Genomic DNA, 25611 nt, shown 5'->3' with positions numbered 1-25611 from the left:
ATTTTTTAGTAGAGACGGGGTTTCACCAGGTTAGCCAGGATGGTCTCGATCTCCTGACCATGTGATCCGCCCATCTCGGCCTCCCAAAGTGCTGGGATTACAGGCTTGAGCCACCGTTATTTTTTAAAATGAATTTATTTCTTCCATTTACGAAGGCTGAGAAGTGTAAGGCCGAGAGGCTGCATCTGGTGTGGGCCTTCTTGCCGGTGGGAACTCTCTGCTGAGTCCCAGGGTAGCTCAGAGTATCACAGGGCAAGGAGGCTGAATGTACAAGCTTGAGTCTCTATTCCTTTTTGTATAAAGCCACTAGTCCTACTCCCGTGATAAACCATTAATACATGACGGGACAAATCCATTCATGAGGGCAGCACTCTTGTTACCCTGTCACCTCTTAAAATCCCCCACCTCTCAATGCCGCCACATTAGAGATTAAATTTCAACATTTTGGAGAGGACAAATGTTCAAAACATAGCAGGTACTGAAATCATATTTGGGCTAATCATATACCTACACAGCACCTGTGAACGTTTTTCTCCCTTCCTTGTCATGTCCCATCCAACACCATACCTTATTGATTTTGATTTTAAATATTTTTATAACCTGCTGACTTTTCTTTCTCTACAGTTAATTTGCAAAAAGATAAAGTCATGGCTCACATATAAAGTTAACACCTACCACAGATTTTATTAAAATCACTGATTAATGAAGAAAAAGTATGGATTTGGCCAATTCAGAGAGTGTTTAAGGATTTATGTACTTGTAGGCAATTTAATAAAGGAATAGACTATAAGAAAACTGGTTGATGTACTACAGGGCAATAAATAGTAACCTTTGGGGTTATCTTTTCTCCTGGACAGAAATGATTTGTGTTTGTATTAGACAAAAATATCTAAGTTGAAATATAATTTTGCTAAGTCTGGAACCTTAATTAATAGTGAACAGTGAGTTCAACAAAGTGTATTTCCCAAATAATCTTCTAGTGGGCTTTTGTCTCCATTTGAAATGGAAAGTTTGTACCGTTTCTCTTTTATCTTATTCTCAAGGTTTGCATATTTTTTCTTAACTTATTCTAATTCAACCTACCGCCATTTCTGGATTACTATATTAGTAGCCTAAATGTATCTGTTATAACCCCTCTTGTAACTCATCATATTAATAATCAGACTAATGTTGTTTAATTTTTATATTTTGTATTTGTGAAATATGTGTGTATATAAGTCTACAAAACTAATATGTACATTTTAAATAATAATAAAATGGAGATCTGAGTATCCATCACCCAGCTTAAGAAATAGAACATTATTTCTACATTAGAAACCTCCATCTGGCCGGGTGCAATGGGTCACGCCTGTGATCCCAACACTTTGGGAGGCTAAGGGGTGGGTCACCTGAGGTCAGGAGTTCAAGACCAGCCTGACCAATATGGTGAAACCCTGTCTCTACTAAAAATACAAAAATTAGCCAGATGTGGTGGTGTCCGCCTGTAGTTCCAGCTACTCGGGAGGCTGAGACAGGAGAATTACTTGAACTCAGGAGACGGAGATTTCAGTGAGCCGAGACTGTGCCACTGCACTCCAGCCTGAGTGACAGAGCAAGACTCCGTCTCAAAAAGATATATATATATTCTCAATATATATCTATTGAGAATATATATATATCTTTGAGAATATATATATATATTCTCAAAGAACATATTGTTTTTGAAGTTTGTATAAATGAAATCATATTTGTTATCTATCTGTATTTGCATTTTTTACTCAACACCTAAAAGTTTGTGATTCATCCTTCTTAATATGTGAGAAACCAGTTCATTTATTTATATTACTACATAGTATTCATTTGTGTGTTCTTTTCAATTTTTGAAATTGTGGTAAAATGCACGTAAAATTTACCTTGTTTTTCTTTTTTTAAGACGGAGTCTCGCTCATCACCCAGGCTGGAGTGCAGTGGCACGATCTCGGCTCACTGCAAGCTCTGCCTCCCGGGTTCACGCCATTCTCCTGCCTCAGCCTCCCGAGTAGCTGGGACTACAGGAGCCCGCCACCATGCCCGGCTAATTTTTTGTATTTTTATAGAGATAGGGGTTCACTGTGTTAGCCAGGATGGTCTCCATCTCCTGACCTCATGATCCACCCACCTCGGCCTCCCAAAGTGCTGGGATTACAGGCATGAGCCACCGCGCCCAGCCGCTAAAATTTACCTTTTAAGCATTTTTAAGTGTACAATTTAGTGCCATCGAGTACATTCATGATGTTGTGCAACCATCACCAGCATCCCTTTCCAAAACTTTTTAATCATCCCAGTCAGAAACTGTACTGATGGAACAATGACTCCTGTTTAGCCCCTTCCCGCAGGCCCTGGTAACCTCTGTTCTACTTCCCATCTCTAAGAATTTGTCTATTTTAGGTACCTCATATAAGTGGAATCATATAATATTTGTACTTTGTGTACCAAAATACAGTGGCTTTTTTCACTTACCACAACATTTTCAGGTTTATCCATATTCAAGCATTTGTCAGAATTTCATTCCTTTTATAGTTGAATAATTTTCCATTGCATGTAGGTCATACATTTTGTTTATCTGTTGATTGACACTTGAGTTGTTTCCACTATTTGGTTATTGGGAATAATGCTTCTATAAACATCAACATACAACTATTTGTTTGGATCCGAGTACTTTCAGATATTTGAGGTTATATACTTAGGAGTGGAATTGCTGGATCATATGGTAATTCTATGCTTATGAACTTTTGAGGAACTGCCAGACTGTTTTCCACAGCAGTTGTACCATTTTACATTTGCCACCAGCAATATGTGACGGTTACAGTTTCTGCATGGTCTTGCAACACTTAATTTTCTTGTTTGGACAGTAGTTATACTACTGGGTGTGAAGTGGGACTTCATTGTGGTTTTGACTTGCTGTTTCCTAATGACTAAGGAGGTTGAGCATCTTTTCATGTCCTTTTGGGCCATTTTGTTTTTAATCTTTGAAGAAATGTCTATTAAAGTCCTTTGCCTATATTTGAATCTGTTTGGTTTTTTTGTTGTTCAGTTGTAGGAGTTCTTTATATCTTCTGCATATTAATCTTTTATCAGCCATATGCTTTGCATTCTGTGTATTATCATTTAACTTTCTTGACAGTATCCAAAAATGTTTTATAATTTTTATGAAATCCGAGTTTATCTGTATTTTTCTGTTACTTATGCTTTTGGTGTCATAGCCAACAAATCATTGCCAAATCCAAGGTCATAAAGACTTCCTTCAATTTTTTTTCTTTTAGAGTTTTATATTTTTTAGCTCTTACAGTAATGTCTTTGACTAATGTTGAGTTAATTTTTGTTTATTATGTAGGCAAGGTATTACTTCATTCTTTTTACATGTAGCGATCCAGTTTTCTCAACACCATCTGCTGAAAAGAACCTTCATGCATTGTTTCAATAATGCAGAAAAACATTTGACAAAATGCAACACACTTTCATGATACAAATTCTCAACAAGGTAGGAATAGAAGGAAATTACCTGATTATAACAAAGGTCATATGTAAGAAGCTCATAGCATACTCAGTGGTGCAAACTGAAAGGTTTTCCTCTAAGATCAGAAACAGGGCAAGGATGCCCACTCTTGCCACTTCTGTATAACATAGTACTAGAATTCCTAGCCAGAGCAATTAGGCAAGAAAAAGAAATAAAAGTCATTCAAATGGAAAAGGAAAAAGTAAAATTGTCTTTGTTTACCAACATGATCTTTCCTGAAGATCTTATTTTTTAAAAACTGTTAGGACTAATAAATTGAGTAAAGTTGCAATATGCAAAATTAACATACAAAAATCAGTTGTATTTCTATACACTGACAACAAACTGTCTAAAAAGGAAATTAGGAAAACATTTCCATTTGCAGTAGTACCAAAACAAATAAAATACTTAGGAATAAAACTTAAGGAGGTAAAAGACTTGTATATTGAAACCCATAAAACATTTCTCTATATACTGTTTTATTTTGATTCTTATTTCCTCTTCTGTTTTGCACAGTGGCTACGCTGTTTTATATTCCCACCAGCAATACACAAGGATTCCAATATTAGAACATCTTCACTAACAGTTGTTACTTTTTTTTTTTTAAATAATGGCCTTCCTAAAAGTTGTGAATATCTCATTGTGGTTTTGATTTGCATTTCCCTGATAATTACTGATGTTGAGCATCTTTCCATATACCTGGTAACAGTTTGTATGTCTTCTTTGGAGAACTGTTTATTCATGTCCTTTGCCTGTTTTTCAATTTTTTTTTAACATTGAGTTTCTTAGTATATTTTGGATATTAACCCCTTATCAGATATATGGTTTGCAGATATTTTTTCTCATCATTTAGGTTACCTTTCCACTCTTTTTTTTCCCTTTACTGTGCAGAAACTTTTTAGTTTGTTGTGGTCCCAATTGTATGTTTTACTTTTGTTGCCTGTGCTTTTATGTCATACCCATCAAATCATTGTTAAATCCAGTGTTACAAAAATTTTCTCCTGTGTTTTTTCCTAAGAGTTTTTTTTTTTTTTTTTTTTTTTTATAGACAGAGTCTTGCTCTGTCGCCAGGCTAGAGTGCAGTGGTGCAATCTTGGCTCACTGCAACCTCCGCCTCCCAGGTTCAAGTGGTTCTCTTGCCTCAGCCTCCCAAGTAGCTGGGACTACAGGTGCGTGCCACCACGTCCAGCTAATTTTTTGTATTTTTAGTAGAGACGGAGTTTCACCATGTTAGCCAGGATGGTCTCGATCTCCTGACCTCGTGATCTGCTCGCCTTGGCCTCCCAAAGTGCTGGGATTACAGGCGTGAGCCACTGCACCCGGCCAACAGTTTGAAATCTTACATTTAAGTCTTTAATCCATTTTGAGTGAACTTTTGTGTACTGTATAAGGTAAAGGTCCAGTTTTATTCTTTTGCATGTGGATATTGTTTGCCCTAAACTATTTGTTGAACAGACTGTCCTTTCCCCATTATGTATTATTGGCACCCTTGTTGAAGATCAGTTGATCATACATGTGTGAATTTATTTCTCAGGCTCTCTGTTCTCTTCCAGTGGTCTATATGTCTGTCTTTATGGCAATGCAATTACTATTTTGATTATGGTGGCTTTGTAAGATGTAAATGTCATGAAGCATGATGCCTCTAGCTTTGTTCTTCTTTCTCAAGATTGTTTTGATGATTCCAAGTTGTTTGTGGTTGCGTATTAATTTTTGTATTTTTTTTTCTATTTCTGTAAAAAATGTCATTGAGATTTTGATAGGAATTACATTGAATCTACATTTGTATTAGTCTTTAAAGTCAATGGTGCCCAACCTTCTTAGCACCAGGGACTGGTTCTGTGGAAGATAGCTTTTCCACAGACCTGGGTTGGGGCTGGGGGTGATGGTTTCAGGATGAAACTGTTCCACCTCGGATCATCAGGCATTAGATTCTCATAAGGAGCATATAACCTAGATCTCTTGCATGCACAGTTCACAATAGGGTTTGCACCCCTATGAGAATATAATGCTGCAGCTGATCTGACAGGAGACGGAGCTCAGACGGTAATGCTCGCCCACCTGCCACTCACCTCCTGCTGTGCAGCCTGGATTCTACCAGTACCGGTCTGTGGCCTGGGGGTTGGGGACCCCTGCTTTAAATGTTTCATAGAGGACTGTGCATAGTGGCTCACACCTGTAATCCCAGCAGTTTGGGAGTCCAGGGCAAGAGGAGCACTTGAGGACAGGAGTTCAAGATCAACCTGGGCAATATAGTGAGACTCTATACCTACAAAAAAATATATATATATTACCAGGTCATGGTGGCTCATGCCTGTAGTCCTAGCTACTTGGGAGGCTGAAGTAGGAAGACTGCTTGAGCTCAGGAGTTTGAGGTTACAGTGAGCTATGATCACACCACTATACTCCAGCCTGGGTGACAGAGCAAGACTTTCTCAAAAAATAAAAAATAAAAAAATTAGCAAAGAAATGAAAATAAAAAATTAATAAAATTAAATAAATAAAAATGTTTTGTAGAATTGGCATTGAGGCCATTTAGGTCCTTAGCTTTTCTTTGATGGGAGACTTTTTGTTACTGATTCAGTCTCCTTATTAATCTGTTCAGATTTTCTGTTTCTTCATTATTCAGTCTCGGTAGGTTGTATATTACTAGGAATTTGTCCATTTCATCTAGTTTATTCAATTTATGGGCATATAATTTTTCAGAGTTGTCTTTTATTATATTGGTGACATCAGTGTCTCTTCTTTCATTTCTGATTTTCTCTTTTTTTCGTAACCAATCTAGGTGAAGGCTTGTCAATTCTGTTGATCTTTTCAAAAATCAACTCTTAGTTTTATTATTTGTGTGTTTTTCTGTTCCATATTTTATTTCTGCTCTAATCTTAATATTTCTTTCCTTCTGCGAACTTTGAGTTTACTTTGTTCTTTTTCTAGTTTCCTGAAGTGTAGAATTGAGTTACTTGAGATCTTTCTTTTTTTATGTTGGCATTTACCACTATAAACTTTCCTCTTAGTGCTGCTTTTGGTGTATCTCTACTTTTGGTATGTTGTGTTTTTTTTCCCTTGGTCTCAAGATAATTTTATAACTTTCCTTTTGATTTCTTTTTTGACCCATTCATTGGTTGTTCAAAAGTGTGTTAATTTTAATATTTTTGTAAATTTGCTGGTTTTCTGATCCTGAATTTTAGTTTCATTCTGTTGTGGTTGCAAAAGATACCTGGTATTAATTTTAATCTTACATTTGTTAAGACTTGCTTTGTTACCTGACACATGATCTGTCCTAGAGAGTGTTCCATGTACAGTTGTGAAGAATATGTATTTTGCTGCTGTTGGGTAAAATGTTCTATATATGTCTGTTAGGTCCATCTGGTCTCTAGTATTGTTCAAGTTCCGTTTCCTTATGGCTTTTCTGTTTGGGGGTTTTATTCATTACTGAAGGTGAGATATTCAACTTTCCTACTATTCTTATATTGCTGTTTATTTCTCTCTTCAGTACAATCAGTATTTGCTTGCTATATTTGGGTGTTCTGATGTTGGTTGGTATATATTTATAGTTGTTAAATATTCCTGGTGAATTGACCCATTTATCATTATATAATGTCCTTTTTTTTTTTTTTTTTTGGGTCTCCTGTGACAATGTTTTACTTAGAATCTATTTAGTATCCTAGAATTGCCACCCCTGCTGTCTTTTGGTTACCATTTATAAGTAATATCTTTTTCTATCCCTTCACTTTCAGCCTATAGGTATCCTAAAATTTAAAGTGAGTCACTTGCAGACAGCATTTTTATCTATCCAGCCCCTTTATATCTTTTGCTTAGAAAATTTAATCCAATTACACTTAAAGTAATGACTGATAGGGAAAGACTTACTATTGTCATTTCAATAATTGTTTTCTGTCTAACTATAGCTTTTTTGTTCCTCTTTTCCTCCCTTGATGTCTTTTTCCAGAGAATAAAAATTAATATAATAACTTCTTAGCTGTTTCTATAGAATTAAAGTAGTTCTTCCTGTTTAATTAAAGCATATTATGCAGCAATTAACTATTTTACTAATGTTTTGTTTTATAGTCTTATTAAGAAGTTTATTTCTAAAAATAAAGGTAAAATTAAGGAAATAAATTATCTTATTAAAACTGATCAGTTGCTGTTTTCCAGAGAATTTTGAGTGATTTCTTATAACTCGTCCAAATTGTGTAGAACTCATAGTATATAATAAGCAGATAAAACAGTTCAATTTAAATAATAATCTCTAATATTAGCTTTTGTCTTTTTCATTTATTCAGCTTTATTCTTTCTTTGCATTTGCTATGTTTCATTTTCTAGCTTCTTAGAAAGAATAGTTGATTCTTTTATTTTGACATTTTAAAAATAAATATATTTAAAGCCATAAATGTATTTCCAAGTATTGCCATTGCTGTATGCCACATGTTTCAAATTGTGAGTGGTTTACTTATTCATAACTAAAGATTTCATGAATTCTACTGTGTTTTTCTATTTAACTCATATGGTTTTTAAGAATATGAGTTTTACAGCCACCTGTGTTGGTTCACACCTGTAATTTCAGCACTTTGGAAGGCTGAGTCTGGAGGATCCCTTGAGACCTGAAGTTTGAGACTAGCCTGTTCATCAAAGCAGGATCTCGTCTCTACAAAAAATATAAAAATTAGCTGGGTGTAGTGGCATGCACGTGTAGTCCCAGCTACTCAGGAGGCTGAGGTGGAGGGATTGCCTGAGCCTAGGAGTTCGAGGCTGCACTGAGCTAGATCTTGCCACTGCACTCCAGCCTGGGTGACAGAGACCCTGTCTCTAAAATCAATCAATCAATCAAGATGAATTTTTGTTTTGGGCTTGACTTTTAATCTACCATGACTTTATATTATTGACTTTTAATCTACCATGGCATAATTGTTTAAATATGTGATCAATATGATAAGGATTGCTTAAAATTTGTTGAATGTCCTTTCGTAATCTAACCCATGGCTGTAAATGTTCCATTTGTGCCCATATATTTTCTACTTCTTGGCTGAGTCTTTTTCTTTATATCTTTTTTCAATGCGGGTTATTAATGATGATCACATATTCAGATAATGAGCTTATCTGCCTATACACTTAGTAAAATGATCTTAAATCATCTTCATTTGAAGACTATTTAAGAATATTAAGGAACTTCACCTTAGGTTTAAAGAGAGAACTTAAAGTTTGTTAACTTTGACAGAGGTTTTTTGTTTTGTGCTTTTGCTTTTGAAATTGCCAAGATTGGCCGGGCGCGGTGGCTCAAGCCTGTAATCCCAGCACTTTGGGAAGCCGAGACGGGCGGATCACAAGGTCAGGAGATCGAGACCATCCTGGCTAATACGGTGAAACCCCGTCTCTACTAAAAAAATACAAAAAACTAGCCGAGCGAGGTGGCATGTGCCTGTAGTCCCAGCTACTCGGGAGGCTGAGGCAGGGGAATGGCGTAAACCCGGGAGGCAGAGCTTGCAGTGAGCTGAGATCTGGCCACTGCACTCCAGCCTGGGCGACAGAGTGAGACTCCGTCTCAAAAAAAAAAAAAAAGAAATTACCAAGATAGTAGTGGTAGTAGTAGTGGTGGTGGTAGAAATTGCCAAGATAATAGTAGTAGTAATAGTTGCAGTAGAAGTAGTGGTAGAAATTGCCAAGATAATAGTCGTAGTAATAGTAGCAGTAGTAGTAGTGGCAGTAGTGGTGGTAGAAATTGCCAAGATAATAGTAGTAGTAATAGTAGCACTAGTAGTAGTGGCAGTAGTGGTGGTAGAAATTGCCAAGATAATAGTAGTAGTAATAGTAGTAGTGGCAGTAGTGGTGGTAGAAATTGCCAAGATAATAGTAGTAGTAGTAGCAGCAGCAGCAATGTTGGTGGTAATTGTAACAGCAGCAGCAAACTATATGCCAACACCATTCAGATCTCTCTAAATCTGTTAATAAATTTAACCCCATAAACACTCTATGAGATATATTGTTTTCTTCATTTTATAGATGAGAAAAGAGAAAGAGAGATTAATATACTTGCTGTAGTCACATTGGCTTAAACAAATGGAGGAAAGTTTGTTTAGCTAGACACACAAAAAATAATTTTTTTCTTTCCTCTCTTTAGTTACTAGAAAAATTAAAAGAACGTTGGCTCTCTACTGGTTTATGGCATAATCTGGAGTTGGTGAAGACAGTCATTGTAGAACCACAGGGAGGAGAAAAAACAAATTTTGATGAATTACTGCAGGTGTACTATGACGCAATCAAATACAAAGGAGAGAAAGGTAACTGGAAATTATTTCATGGTTGGTGAAAAAATATTTTTTATTACAAAGTAAGAAGGTACAATTATAATTTTATATTTTTAAATGAATTACACTTAAGAGAAAAATTATAATCCTGAGTGAAAAGAAAATAAACTGGGTAAAGAAATTCTTTTAATTGTACTTGTTCTCCTATGAATATTTTCACTTGGGTATGCTTATTCAACTTTAAGAAAAATGATGCCATCATCTTACAGTCTTCAGTACACTACCTGAAATATTTTGTGCAAAAAGGCAGTTAGGATATATATAAATATATTCCTTACTAGCCAAATGAGACCTATATTTTGATGCAATTAGTACCCTTGGTGCTTATATTCTATTACATAAGGTAAACATAAATTTTCAAAACATAACTGAAAACTTAATTCCAAGTTAGAGCATATCCATGAAGAGTTTGATGTGAGGCCGGGCGTGGTGACTCTTGCCTGTAATCCTAGCACTTTGGGAGGCTGAGACGGGCAGAACACTTGAGCCCAGGAGTTTGAGACTGGCCTGGGCAACATGGTAAAATCTTGTCTCTACAAAAAATACAAATATTAGCAGGGTGTGGTGCATGTGCCTATAGGTCTAACTGCTTGAGAGGTTGAGGTGGGAGGATCACCTGAGCCTAAGAGGTCAAGGCTGCAGTGAGCTGTGATTGTGCCACTGCACTCCAGCCTGGCTGACAGAGTGAGACCCTGTCTCACAAAATAAATAAATAAATAAAATAAAATAAAATAAAATAAAAAAGCTTGATGTGAAGGGATAGTAATAGTTTATGAACAATGCAAGAAAGAGGTAATATAGCATGTCAGTATCTTTTTATGGTATATATATATGGTGTTCTCTGTGTCTGTTTTAAATACTTTTAAATATATTGATTCCATTTGATATGTATTATCAATTAAAATTATTTCATTTATTCTGAGAATTTTACTTTCAGGTGGTAAAGGTAATAATGCAACTTCAATTTTTATGAAATAAACCTGTTTATAATCACACAGTTCATATGCAAGTTGCTATTCTGACATGTTTTTATTGTATAAGTTATCTGGAAGATGCACAGTTTGTAATTGGTTTGCTACCCTTTTGCATATAAATGTAATTTTGTTTCCCTTATTTACTTAAAGACATTGAACTGTTAAAACTATATCTCATAATAGTGTTTTATTTTGATTATTTTAAATTTACTACTATAATTACTATTTTATAATTACTATAATTATAAATCAGGTATTTTCAAAATGACAAGAATAAGCAATTTCTGATAATTTTGGATATGCTTTTTTCTGTTGTTTAAGATGGAGCTCTCCTGGTAGCAGTTTGTCGTGGTAAAGTGAGTGAGGGTCTGGATTTCTCAGATGACAATGCCCGTGCTGTCATAACAATAGGAATTCCTTTTCCAAATGTGAAAGATCTACAGGTAGGCCATCAAAACTTTAAGTTTTATTATTACAGGAGTCATTGGTTTTGTATAAAGTTAATTTCAGGGATCCCTCATTTTATTGAGCTTTGCTTTATAGTGCTTTTTTACAAATTGAAGGTTTGTGGTAACCCTGCATTGTGCAAGTCTGTCGGCACCATTTTTCCAACAGTATGTGGTCACTTGTTTCTGTGTCACATTTTGGTTAATTCTCACAATATTTCAAACCTTTTCACTATTATTATATCTGTTAGAGTGATCTGTGATAAGTGATCTTTGATGTTACTATTGTAATTGTTTGGGGCGCCTCATACTGTACCCACCCAAGAGAGCGAACTTAATTGATAAGTGACATATGTATGCTAACTGCTCCACTGACCACCCTTCCCTCATTTCTCTCTCCTCGGGACTCTCCATTCCCTGAGAGACAACAACACTGAAATTAGGCCAATTAATAACCCTACAGTGGCCCATAAGTGTTCAAGTGAAAGGAAGTATTGCATGCTTCCTACTTTAAATCAAAGACAAGACATGATTAAGCTTAGTGAGCAAGGAATATTGAAAACTGAGACAAGACAAAAGCTAGGCCTCTTGCACCAACCAATTAGCCATACTGTGAATGCAAGGGAAAAGTTCTTCAAGGGAATTGAAAGTGTTACTCTAGTGAATGTAGAAATAATAAGCAAACAGCCTTATTACTGATATAGAGAAACGTTTAGTGGTCTGGAAAGAAGATCAAACTGTCCATAACATTCTCTTAAGCCAAAACTTAATTCAGAGCAAGGCCCTACCTCTCTTCAATTCTGTGAAAGCTGAGAGAGGTGAGGAGGCTGCAGATGAAGCTAGCAGAGGTTGTTTCATGAGGTTTAAGGAAACAAGCCATCTCCATAACTTAAAAGTGCAAGGTAATGCAGCAGGTGCTGATGGAGAAGCTACAGCAAGTTATCCAGAAGATCTGGCCAAGATAATTGATGAAAGTGGCTATGCAAAACAAAAGATTTTCAGTGTAGAAGAATCAGCCTTCTATTGAAAGAAGATGCCACTTAGGACATTCATAGCTAGAGAGGAGAAGTCAATGCCTGACCTCAAAGCTTCAGAGAACAGGCTGACTCTCTTGTGATGGGCTAATGCAGCTGGTGACTTTAAGTTGAAGCCAATGCTCATTTAACATTTTAAAAATCCTAGAGCCCTTAAGATTTATACTAAATCTACTCTGCTTGTGTTCTATAGATGGAACAACGAAGTCTGCATGACAGCATATCTGTTTACAGCACAGTTTACTGAACGTTTTAAGTCCATTATTGAGATCTACTCCTCAGAAAAATCAATTCCTTTCAAAATATTACTACTCATTAACCATACACATGGTCACTCAAGAACTCTATGGAGATGTACAAGGAGATTAATGTTGTTTTCATGCTTGCTAACAAAACATCCATTCTGTAGCCAATGAATAAAGGAGTAATTTCTACTTCCAAGTCTCACATTTCACAAGGCTATAACTGCTATAGATAGCGATTCCACTGATGGATCTGGACAAAGTCTATTAAAAACCTTCTGGAAAAGATTCACCATTATAGATGCCATTAAGAACATTCATGATTCATGGGAGGAGGTCAGAATATCAACACCAGCAGTTTGGAAGTCATTGATTCCATCCCTCATTGGATGACTCTGAGGAAGTTAAGAGTTCAGTGGAGGAAGTAACTGTAGCTGTGGTGGAAATAGTAAGAGAACTAAATTAGAAGTAGAGCCTAAAGACATGACTAAATTGCTGCAATCTCATGAGAAAACTTAAACAGATGAGGAGTTGCATTTTATGGATGAGCAAAGAAAGTGGTTTTTTGAGACAGGAACTATTCTTAGTAAAGATGCTATGAACATTGTTGAAATGACAACAAAGGAGTTAGAATATTAACTAAACTTAGTTCATGAAGCAGCAGCAGAAGTTGAGAGGCGTGACTCCAATTTTGAAAGAAGTTTTATGATGGGTAAAATGCTATCAAAGAGCATCTTACGCTACAGATAAATCTATTGTGAAAGGAAGAGTCACATGATAGAGCAAATTTCATTGTTGTCTTATTTTACGAAATTGCCACAGACACTCCAACCTTAGCAACCACCACCCTGATCAGTCAGCAGCCATCATTGAGGCAAGACCCTTTGCCAGCAAAAAGAGTGACTCACTGAAGGCTCAGATGATCATTAGCCTTTTTTAGCAATAAAATATTTTCAAGTTAAGGTATATGCATTGGCTTTTGAGACATACTGCTGTTGCCCACTTAATAGACTGCAGTATAGTGTAAACATAACTTTTATATGTGTTGGGAAACCAAAAAATTCATGTGACTTACTTTGTTATGATAGTCTCATTATCGGGGTAGTCTGGAACCAAACTTGCAATGTCTCTCAGGGATGTCTGTATACATTTTCCTGTATCCTTAGACATTTTTAAGTCTTTGGTGAATCTGAATGAGTGAGAAAAGTTTAGTAGATGTAGATTTTATTTTATTTTCAACTTACACTGTCTTTTGGTCAACGAGAGTTATTTTCAAAGTCTGGTCCTGGGTCAGGTGCATTGGTATCACCTGGGAACTTAATAGAAATAAAGACTTTCAGGCTCATCCAGATCTGCCGAATCAGAAACTCTGGAAGAGGAAACCAGCAATTTGTGTTTTATGTCTTAACCACAGACTCACGGGTTTCTCCGGGGAATCCTGGGGTCTTTTGTCCATCTGGCTCCCTTCTCTCCAGTGTCCTGCCTTGCAGATTTTGTGATTTAGCCACTCCATATTCTGATCTCTTCCACCTCAGCTCAACAGGACCACTGCACTCTGCTTGTACTTTAATGCTGTGTGCTGTGGTCAGGAAATTATATACCCAAGCAGAAAACTGGGATAATGGAGTTCACCTACTGAATTCCACTTAGCTCCAGAATTACTGTCTTGTGCTGTTTGGTGTCTACTACCTGAAAACAGTTGCTCTGTTTTGCCCGGTTATGCGATTACTTACAATGGAAGAAATATTCTCAAACCAGTTACTCAATCTTGGCCAGAAACAGTTGTATCTCATCATCACTGATTGTTTCCTAAACAATATATTTGAAAAACTATAGTAATAATTTGAGCCTAAGTTGAAGTTATTATTCATCAAGGAGGATTTTCTTTTACTTCCTATAGGCATTGGAAAGTGCCAGCAATCTGAGAAAACTTGAGATTTTTTGGCCAGTGAGCTGACTTATTGATTATGACCTATATCCCTTCTCCTAGGGTACAATCAGTTACAGTCTCATACCAAAGCAAGAGTTCTTTCATTAGAATAGTTATCTTTTTAATTGTTAATACTTTACTAGGCACTGTGAATTAGATAATTTTACTTTTATTTTTCTAGTCCATAGCAGTCTTTAGGTAACATGAACAGTAATAAGCAGTATTTCTTTTGTTAGCCCCTACTCTTCCTGTAACCTCTGGACCTCTTCAAAATTTCTGAAAGTCCTCGGGGTATCTCACTTGATGATTCATAGTCTAATACTTTTTCAGCCTCCAGTAACTTTGGTGGTTTCCAGTACCTTTCTCCAGTTAACCAGTGCTACTGCTGAGAGCACTAATGGCTATGCCCAAGGCTGGGTCTCCTATTCTAAAATGGCTGATGCTGCCTTGACTACTGCTACTGATGAAACAGTTGACATCTACCCAAGAAAAACTACTGTCACCATCAACAGCACTAGTATTGCATTCCACTGAAGCAGAGTGCTACTGATGGCACTGCTATTGGCACTGGTATTGTCTCCTTTTAATGTCTTATCATTTTACTTTAGCCCTACATTATTGCACTAAGGCTGCTTTGTTAAATTGGAAAGAACTATTTTCCCTTCTTTAGACCACACCTTCTTCCAATATGTTAATAAAATACAGTTTTTTCCCCTAAAACTAATTATTTCCATTTTCACCTATGTCCTCTCTCTTCCTTGGACCCTGCATATGAGTTCTTGAGAGCTGGAAAAGAAGAAAAACTTTATGGCTAATACTAGGTTGTACTAAATATGATACATACAAAGTAACAAGGCCTAAAAGGATAATCAAGATTATAATTCTGATTACATATGAGGAGAAGAGAAGGGAATGATATTCAGAGTAGTTATCAAAATAATTTGAACTTTTTCCATAATTTTTAGTAAAAGAAAATAAGCTGCAAGAAAATATAATGAGAATACAGGTATTTATTATGTTATTCTTCATTATTTTCTAAAAATTCTTAAAATTAAAAAAGTACATTTGTGAGGGAAGGAAATTCCATTTCTCTTTTCTTCACCTTTGCATCAACAGCTATGATTTTGAACATTGTTAAACCAGTCTGGGGTTCTTAGTGCTTTTTCCTCAGGATAAATTCTTCCTAGACAATATCTCAATCTGTCATGCAAAAAAGGTCACCTGGTGGCCTACTCTTACATTCCTCAGTCATGATCCTATTTGTCATAGTTCTGCTTATGTGCATAAAACAGCAAAATAATAGAAGCATCAATGGGTTCTGGGTAAGATGGTGGTTCTAAAGAGTTATCCCTAGTGGTTCCCAAAAGGTGCAAGTAGGGTGGACACAAGAATAGTTCAAGCTGCAGGGACAAGGGATAGAAAAAGTGAAATTATTTACCAGCAGTACTAGATGTGGGAAGTAGATTTCTTACTGCCATATGTCTGGGTCAGTTCTTCTTCTGTAACAACTCCAAAACTTAGTGACTTAAAACAGCAATCATTTATTACAGGTCATACATCTATGGAGTGATTGGGTGGCAGATGATCTAGACTTGGGCTTGGTTGGTTGGCGCTCTCCATTTTAGCTGGGCTCAGCTACTCTGCCCTAGTTGGCTGATCTGTGTTGAAGTCAACTGAGTCAGCTCTGTTCCACCTGTATTTCATTCTTTGTGGACCAACAGACTAGCCAAGACATGTTATCATTGCAATGGCAGTAGTACAAGAGGGCAGGTTTAACTGTGTAAGCAATTAAGTCAAATACCTATTTACATCACATCTGCTAACTTCCTGTTGCCCAAAACATGTCCATGCATAATCTCAAAGTCAAGGAAGGGGAGAAAAGGGATAATTTCTACCACACATGACAAAGGACTTAGAATCATGACTTCAAAAAGGAGTCCTCAACTATCGCATTTTTTCATAACTAAAGGGTATTTGTTAGTTATCCATTTATAAGACCAGTGTGTTATAAGTTTTAAGAGTATAAGCATGCAGTTTTTATGATGACTAAGAAGGCCTTTTATCATTCGGAAATGCCCAGATTATAGCAGTCAATACCTAAAATACTTGAAATATGTCAGAGCATCATTATGAGTGATTTCTTAAAAATTTTTATAAATGGTTAAACAAGTATTTGAAAATATTTGTATGCCTCTATGGAATATAAAAGTTAAGTTTAAAATTCTAATGCAGTCCAGTTTATCTGTTTTTTTTGTTTGTTGCCTGTGCTTTGGTGTCATATTTAGGAAAACATTGGCAAATCCAACATCATGCGTATTTGCCCCAATGTTTTCCTTGAAGAGTTTTATAGTTATAACTCTTTAATTTAGATATTTGATTCCTCTTGAGTAAATTTTTCTATGTGATATATGGTGAGGTCCAACTTCCTTATATCTAAAGTGAATCTTTTGTTGACAGCATATAGTTGGATCAGGTTTTTAAAAATCCATTTGGCCAATCTCTGCCTTTCAATTGGAGAGTTTAAACTATTTACATTTAAAGTAATTACTGATAGGAAAGGACTTACTTCTGCTATGTAGCTATTTGTTTTCTTGTGTCATGTGCTTTTTGTTCCTCAATCCATCATTTCCTTTTTTGTATTTAGTTGATTCGCAGTATACTATTTTGATTCCCTTCTTTTAGATGTATTTTTTAGTTTTTAGTATTTACCTTGGGAATTATAACTATCATATGAGTCTCTATTCCTCCCTTCTTACATTATTATTGTCACAGATTCTGTCTTTATACATTGTGTGGCTGTTAATTTAATTTTTAATTATTGTTTTATGCATTTGCCTTTTAAATAATACAGGGAAAACAGGAGTTGCAATTCAAAAGCATATTGTAGTATTCACCTGCATAATTACCTTTACCAGTGTCCTTTATTATTTCCTAAAGCACATATTTAATGTTTATAAATATGTTTTATAATCTGTTACATGGTGTACCTTGAGGATAGGGATAATTTATTAAGCATCTTTGTGTCTCTACAACTAAGACATTACCGAAGAACATAGTGTTGAATACATGTTTTAGTTAATGATTGAATGGGGTTTTAATAGAAGTTACTAAAATTGTATTTGACTTTGTTATTTGTTTTTAAAAACAACAGCAACCACCCTCCATTCCTGGAGACTTTAAGGACGGAAATGATAGTAATCATTAGATGATAATGAACAGGATGGTAGTAAACAGTGATATGACTCATAAGGAGGCAATACAGGGTAGTTATAGTAGTAAATCATTAGAGGATATGTACAAAGGAGTGCTCAGTCCTCAACAGCATCTTACACTTTATCTAATACATAGTAGAACATAGTGGAGGGAGTATCTTTTATTGTCTATATTGGCTATCCCTCTTTTGGTATTTATTTATTTATTTAAATATTTTTATTTTATTTCATAGACAATGTCTTGTTCTGTTGCCCAGGCTGGAGTACAGTGGTGTAATCACAGCTCACTGCAGCCTTGAGCTCATGGGCTCAATTGATCCTCCTGCTTCAGTCTCCTGAGTAGCTAGGACTATAGGCATGTGCCACAACACCTGGCTAATTTTTTTTTTTTTTTTTTTTTGAGAGGTGAGGTCTTGCTATGTTGTGCAAGCTGGCCTTGAACTTCTGGCCTTAAGGGATGCTCACACCTCAGCCTCCCAAAGTGCTGGGATTATAGGTGGGAGCCATCATGCCCAGCCTGTATTAGTTTTTTATTGCTGTGCAACAAATTGTCACATAGTGGCTTAACACACATTTATTATCTTAGTTTCCATTGGTCACAAGTGTGGGCATGGCTTAGCTGGGTCAGGGTTCCACAAAACTGCTGCAATCAGTGTGCTGGCCAGGCTGTGTTCTATCTGGCACTTGGGGTCCTTCTGTGGTTGTAGGACTGAGGTTCTTCCTAATCCATCCAAGAGGCAGTCTTTTAAAAATTTTTTTGAAAACAGGGTCTTACTCCATTGCCCAGGCTGGAGTGCAGTGGTGCAATCATGGCTCACTGCAGCCTTGGCCTCCCAGGCTCAGGTGATCCTCCCACCTCAGCCTCCTGGGTAGCTGGCACTACAGGCACACACCACCACACCCGGCTAATTTTTAAACGTTTGTTTGTTTGTTTGTTTGTTTTAGAGACAGGATCTTGCCATGTTGCCCAGGCTGGTTTCGAACTCCTGAGCTCAAGCGATCCACCCGCCTCAGCATCCCAAAGTGCTGGGATTACAAGTGTTAGCCACTGTGCCTAGCCCTAAGGGGCACTCTTGGCTTCAAGAAGCTATTCACAGTTCCTTACCATGTGACCTTTTCACAGGTCCCCTTGTATCAAGACAGTTTACCTCCAGAGGCCAATAGGAAGCTGTCTAGCTCCAGTCAGCCAAGACAGAGTCTTATACAACTTAATAAAATTATGGAGAAAAAAATAAAATTAAAAAATCATGGGAATAACTTTCCATCATTTTTGCTATATAATATAACCTAATTAAGACTGACTATCCCAGAACCCTTTCCATATTCTGTCGGCTAGATGCAAATCACTGCTTCTGCCCTCACTTAAGGGGAGAGGATTACAAAGATGTGACTCTCTGTGTATCACCTTAGGGTGTGTCTGCCATACTCCTATTCCCTATAAAAAGAGATGATGATCTAAATGATCTCCATAGATGGCTCTTCCAAAACTAAAACTATGCTTCAAGTTATAGGACCTTAAATTAGAACTTTATAGTTTTCTTTTACATTAACAGTCTATCATGAAATAAGTAAAAGTTATTTATTAAATATAAATTTAAATATTCTACCTTATAGAAATGAAACAGCCTATTTCTGCATTATTTTGTCTATTTCATTTGAATTCACATTTAAAAAGGTTAAGATCATTGAGTCAGAAAAGTGATTTGAGTGGGAAAAAGAAGGCAGTGACATTACTTTTATGATACTAAAATTTTTTCTTAAATTTGAGAAAGATTATGGAAGTAAAAGTTAAAATACAGTTTAAAATACTAACATAAGACTTTGCAGTCTCAATAGCAGGGTTTGGCTTTTTGAGAAGAAGGAAAATGTATGTTAGAGCCAAAAATATGACTCCTTTGGCTGTGACCAGGATTTCCTCTTCCCACCTTAGGGACTAGAAAGTAGAGGTAGGAAAATTTCATTTTGGAGCCAAGTGTGACTTGTTTAGTTCAAGTCATAATTTATTGCACATACCTGAGGGACCTGAAAATAAAGAAACCCACTATGAAATGTTGATAATGGGCTACTCTGAAGGTAAGCATTAAGCTAACTTTCCCAGTGAGGATTTTTTTTCACTTCCACCTTTCCCAGATGCTTCTGATCATTCATAAGGATACACTTAATCGTATAATAGTTAAAAAGAAAACTTTCTGTGGACTAAACCAAAGCATTTGAGGGGCATGAGAATGAACCAAGGCTTTTATATGACTAGATGTCAATGGAAAAGTATAACTAAAATAAAAGTTGTTTTCTTTTTCATGTAATTAAGTCACAGTATAACAAGGCTGCCTTTTTAATGGATATCTAAAGCAAATCCTCTGGCCAATTACTATGATCTAACAACCACGGGAGTATTCAACTTTATAACTGAGGCATCCACCTCTCCAACTGGTGGCATGGACGTAGTTTGTGAGACATGATAAGGTACAAATATATTTAGGTTTTAAAATTGCATTTTATTTGTATTGCCTAGTATAGTTTATTATAATAGTATATAGAAAAGTTCTCCTTCGTAGGTATTGTTCCTTTACTTCTCTGAAGAAAAATTTATAAAACCATGGCATGTGGCTAAAAATGTTTATATTTTTAAATGTTGAAGTGGTATGTTAGATTTTTATAATTGGTTTAATAAAATTTGATGGTAATTTTCATTGTCAGAAGTGCCCTTACAATGATTAAAATAATTTATCATGCTAATACATTTTATATTTGTGGGGTTTTTTGGTATGTTGTGGGGTTTTTAGTATGTTGAGTTACCAAACTAGATTTTATTTGGAAACTATTTAAAATTCACATAGTGATCTGAATGTCTATCTTACTACTAACATACAATAACCATTATGAGTTCCTTTTTTTGTTTAGGAAAGTTCTCTTAGCTCTGAATGTACCAAACTATTTGGGTATATATTATTATTATTATTTTGAGATGGAGTCTTGCTCTGTTGCCCAGGCTGGTGTGCAGTGGCACAGTCTCGGCTCACTGCAAGCTCTGCCTCCTGAGTTCAAGCAATTCTCCTGCCTCAGCCTCCTGAGTAGCTGGGACTACAGGCATCTGCCACTATGCCCAGCTAATTTTTTTGTATTTTTTAGTAGAGACAGGGTTTCACCGTGTTAGCCAAGATGGTCTCAATCTCCTGACCTCGTGATCCACCCACCTTGGCCTCCCAAAGTGCTGGGATTACAGGCATGAGCCACTGTGCCTGGCCCAGGTATATATTATTTTAATCAATTTTTAAAAATTACATTTATGACTGAAAAATTCAGTCATCTATTTTAGTTATATTAGTTATTGACTTTATAACAAGCAGACACTTAAATAAATTGATAGCTTCCATGCATTGTTGGCATTTTATAAACCACAGAAAAAGACAGGGTGCTTTCCCTAAAGAATAACAGCATTAATAAAGTAGAGTGCACATTAAACCATGTTAAATGAGTGCTTTCAACTGTCAAAATATTATCAGATGATGGTAGTATTGGAATTTAAAAAAATTTTTTTTTTTTTTTTTTTTTGAGACGGAGTCTTGCTCTGTCGCCCGGGCTGGAGTGCAGTGGCCAGATCTCAGCTCACTGCAAGCTCCGCCTCCCGGGTTTACGCCATTCTCCTGCCTCAGCCTCCTGAGTAGCTGGGACTACAGGCATCTGCCACTATGCCCAGCTAATTTTTTTGTATTTTTTAGTAGAGACAGGGTTTCACCGTGTTAGCCAGGATGGTCTCGATCTCCTGACCTCGTGATCCGCCCGTCTCGGCCTCCCAAAGTGCTGGGATTACAGGCTTGAGCCACCGCGCCCGGCCAAAAAAATTTTTTTGAGATAGAGTCTCATTATGTTGCCCAGGCAGGTCCTGGGCTCAAGTGATCCTCCTGCCTCAGCTCCCGAGAAGCTGGGATTACAGACTCGCACCAGTTGCACCTGGCTATGTTAGAATTATTAAATCCAACAGATTTCTTTTTAAGGAGGATGATATTGTTCCATTATTATTCCTTTTGCTTTGACAGCATTGTGTATATTCACGAGAAAATGAATGAGGGAGGGAATGTAAAGTACTGTAGTATGTCAAGAGGAACTTGATTTCAGAAACGTTTTGAGTAGATTCATCTGTTCCTTTGAGTATATTTATATATCCCTTTTGAATTACTTTTCTATCAAAATTGTGTTAATGACCGCCATATGCAGTGGCTCATGCCTGTTATCCCAGCACTTTGGGAGCCCAAGGTGGACAGATCATTTGAGGTCAGGAGTTCAAGACCAGCCTGGCTAACATGGTGAAACCCCGTCTCTACTAAAAACATAAAAAATTAGCCCCGATGTGGTGGCATGCGTCTGTAATCCAGCTACTCCACAGGCTGAGGCAGGAGAATCACTTGAACCTAGGGGGCGAAGGTTGCAGTAAGCCGAAATTGCGCCACTGCACTCCAGTTTGGGCAACAGAGCGAGACACTGTCTCAAAAAAAAAAAAAAGTTATGTTAATGATATTGAATTTTTTTCATGCATTTATTCATTCATTTTACAAACTTTTTTAAGAGCTTAATTTGTACAAAATGCAGTAGGTGTAAAAATGAACAAGATGCCATCTCTACACTAGCAATGTCAATAATTTATGAAAGAACAGGAACATATAACAAGATGCTTTGGTGGAACAGAAACCAGGTGCTCAGATGCTTAGGAAAGCTGAAGTTGACCAACACGTTTCGCCTCCCTTGCAGGTATCAATTTACTTTGACTAACTTGCCTAAAAGGGATGGAGGAGCCAGAGAAATAAGATTTGAATCTTCTCTACAGCGAGATTCAAATATACAAACATTTGATAAAGTGGAATGGCCTCATCAGAGGTTAGATTACAATAAAACTATTCAGATTATAAAACTATTCAGAACAGGCTGGGCGCAGTGGCTCACACACATACCTGTATTCGCATCACTGGGAGGCTGTGGTGGGCAGATCACTTGAGGTCAGGAGTTGGAGAACAACCTGGCCAACATGATGAAACTCTCTCTCTACTAAAAATACACACATTAGCTGGGTGTGATGGCACAATCCCAGCTACTTGGGAGGCTGAGACACTAGACACTAGAATTGCTTGAACTTGGGAGGTGGAGGTTGCAGTGAGCCAAGATTGCTCCACTGCACTCCAGCCTGGGTGACAGAGAGAGACTCTGTCTCAAAACGAAAAAAAAAAAAAGAAAAAGAAAGAAAAAAAAAGCAACTATTCAGAATATAAAGCAACCTTTTTTTTTTTTTTTTTTTAAAGTATCTGGCTAGAGCACCAACTATTATAATAGACTCAGGGGACACAGTGATACACAACACAGTTTATAGTCCTCCGTCTCATGTTGCTTATAGTCTAGCAAGGAATATTGACATTAACATAATGAAGAAACAATCACAGTTGTGATGAAGGCTATAAGAAAAAGTCACAGGAACCCTGAGAATGTTATAGCAGGTCTTTGGGGATCAAGAAAGGCTTCCTGAGGAAGTGATATTTAACCTGACACTGGAAAGAAAACTAGGAGTTATGAATGTGTACAGAATGGATAAGAGTATTCTCAACAGAGAGAACAGCATGTGCTAAGGTTCTAAGGTGGAAAGAGGATAGCAGTTTCCAAGAACTGAAAGAAGCTGAAATGGTGAGTTGAGAGAATGGCATGTGAATAGAGGCTGGGAGAGGTATTTAGGAGCCAAATCACTTAGGACTCTGTATGCCATTTTCAGGATTTGGAACATTCTAAACTTATGGGAAACCAGATCCAGGAACACAGCCTGAGGTCAGAGTGGAGTGGAGTTCTGGTTATAGTGTAGCATCTGATACAGAGACCCACCTGGATATAGCTCCGATAATAATACATGGTTACCCAGGGGAAATGGATGTGAATATAAACTTAAAGTGTGCTGTAATACTTAACTCTTTAACATTTAGGAGTTCAGCAACTTGCTCTTGGAATTTTTGGACATACTTAGGTTCCATCACATATATAGAAGAAAAAACCTTGTCACCTCTAAAAGTCTAGAGTGAGTATATCCTCAATTACTTAAACCTTTTTTGCCTCCTCAGAGTACTTTTTTTCTCCCAGCATTTTTTTTTTTTTTTTAAAGATAGTTTGGCCAAAAGTATTTTAAAAGCAGTTTCTAAGTATATCTTGAGATTCCAAAATTAAAACCTAGTTTAAATCTAAGTAAGCTGTCTAGGTTAACAAATTGTATATTTACTTTGGCCTGTGAAAAATGAGTTAATGAAACCCCTCTGTTTCTGTCCCTTCTGAAAAACAAATGAACAAACAAAAAAACACAAAACAAATGGATGAATTGCTGAGGTTAGTTTTTTAAATTCTCCATATTTTTAAAAGATATTTTGGGATCAAGGATAGAAATATGTAAAATCACAAAATTTTAAGCAAGTTCGGTTGATAACCTTTTTCTCCTAATACTCATGTTGTTGTATTTCCTTAGCAAAAAAAAAAAAAAAAAAGCCATGCCTGAAAATGTTGCTGGAAATTTCTCTGGATAATTAATAAATAAAAACTTTTGGTTTTGATTTTTGAACAATTCTGAAGTTATTTTCTTGTGTTCATCTTATTTTTGGTGAGACTAGGAACTTTGACCTTTACATATTAATTTTGCTCTCAAACTAGGTTGGAGGATTTAAAAGTGAAATTATCATCCTGAGGACTTGTAAGGTTGATTGACACTTACCTACTTATGTTGGCACGGAGCATAATCAGCAGCTCTACCTTAAGGGCAGTGGTGGGATTGTTTTTTAGCTTCTCTGAATATAACTAATTTTTTTCTTTAGAGGAGAATTTTAGTTGTGAATTTTAATCTGTTTATTCAGTCAAATTCTCCCAATGCCTACAGAGTGTAGACATGTAGATGGGCTTCAGGTGACACTTTTTTTCTAACTGTAAAGCTTTAAGGTCTCAGATAACATAAGCTGTAGTAGATACTGCTGTTCCATGTTTACAACATCACTCTTTCCTGTTTTTCCCTAGGATTAAAGGCTTGAAAGCTTGGGAATGAGTTCAGTTTATACTTTCTAACTGTAGTCAGTGCGTCAGTGACTATAGTAAGCTATACAAATAACTCTAGTGTATTTTCCTACTGCATCAAGTATACCAGATTTGTGGCCTGGCATTATTTTCAAACTGTGTTTCTCAAACTTGGCACTACTGACATTTTGGACTGGGTAATTCTTTGTTCTGAGGGGTATCTTGTGCATTCCAGGAAGTTTAACAGCATCTCTAGCATTTACCCACTAGATGCTAGTAGTGGGATCTAGACACCCCCCACTGTCACCCTGCCACCGGTTGTGACAACCCAAAATATCTCTAGACATTGCCATTATCTTCTGGTAGGCAAAATTGCTCTTGGTTGAGCACCACTGTTGTACATAGTGAGGCATACAAATGTATGCAATGAATTAAAATTAATAATCTGTATTTGTTTTTAAATTATGATTTATCAAGTTGAAAAACATCCAATAAAGCACTTACCAAGAATCTAATGTACACTAAATACAGTCGATAGGTTTTTCTTATAACAGTCTTTTGGCCTCCACCCCACTCCTAGCCCCTGCTTCTGACAGACAGTGACTTTCACTTCTTCAGCTATTTTATCTGGTACTTACCTCCATATTTTATCTTTATTTAATCAGTTTTAGACATGAACTATTAAATTCCTATTCGAGACAGGATTTTACCTCACTTATTTTGCTTTTTCCTTCTTATAGCCTCCCAATATAGTTATATTACAATTTTTAATTAAATTTATAGTTATGATGTACATTATCATGATTCTGAACATATTGTTTACTGTAATCAAATGATTTCCTTCCCTCCTTCCCTCCTTCCTCTTTCTCTCTCTTTCTTTCTTTCTTTCTTCTCTTTCTTCTCTTTCTCTCTTTCTCTTTCTCTTTTTCTTTCCCTC

General features: G+C 36.5%; 1 protein-coding gene across 2 annotated transcripts in view; it reads left to right on the top strand.

Annotated features, from left to right (window-relative positions):
* BRIP1 (BRCA1 interacting protein C-terminal helicase 1) overlaps window positions 1-25611 on the top strand; it is a 187174-nt gene that overhangs the window by 110518 nt on the left and 51045 nt on the right. For both annotated transcript variants that reach the window (XM_011953655.1, XM_011953656.1), the window contains 2 exons: window positions 9627-9786; window positions 11109-11230. In XM_011953655.1, coding sequence (XP_011809045.1) covers window positions 9627-9786; window positions 11109-11230 — 282 coding nt within the window. The remainder of the gene's footprint in view (window positions 1-9626; window positions 9787-11108; window positions 11231-25611) is intronic.

Source organism: Colobus angolensis, unplaced genomic scaffold, assembly GCF_000951035.1.
Source record: "Colobus angolensis palliatus isolate OR3802 unplaced genomic scaffold, Cang.pa_1.0 Scaffold37, whole genome shotgun sequence".
NCBI classification, from domain to species: Eukaryota; Metazoa; Chordata; class Mammalia; order Primates; family Cercopithecidae; genus Colobus; species Colobus angolensis.
The sequence above is the reverse complement of the archived record's forward strand: the minus strand, read 5'-3'. Positions and strand labels throughout refer to the sequence as shown.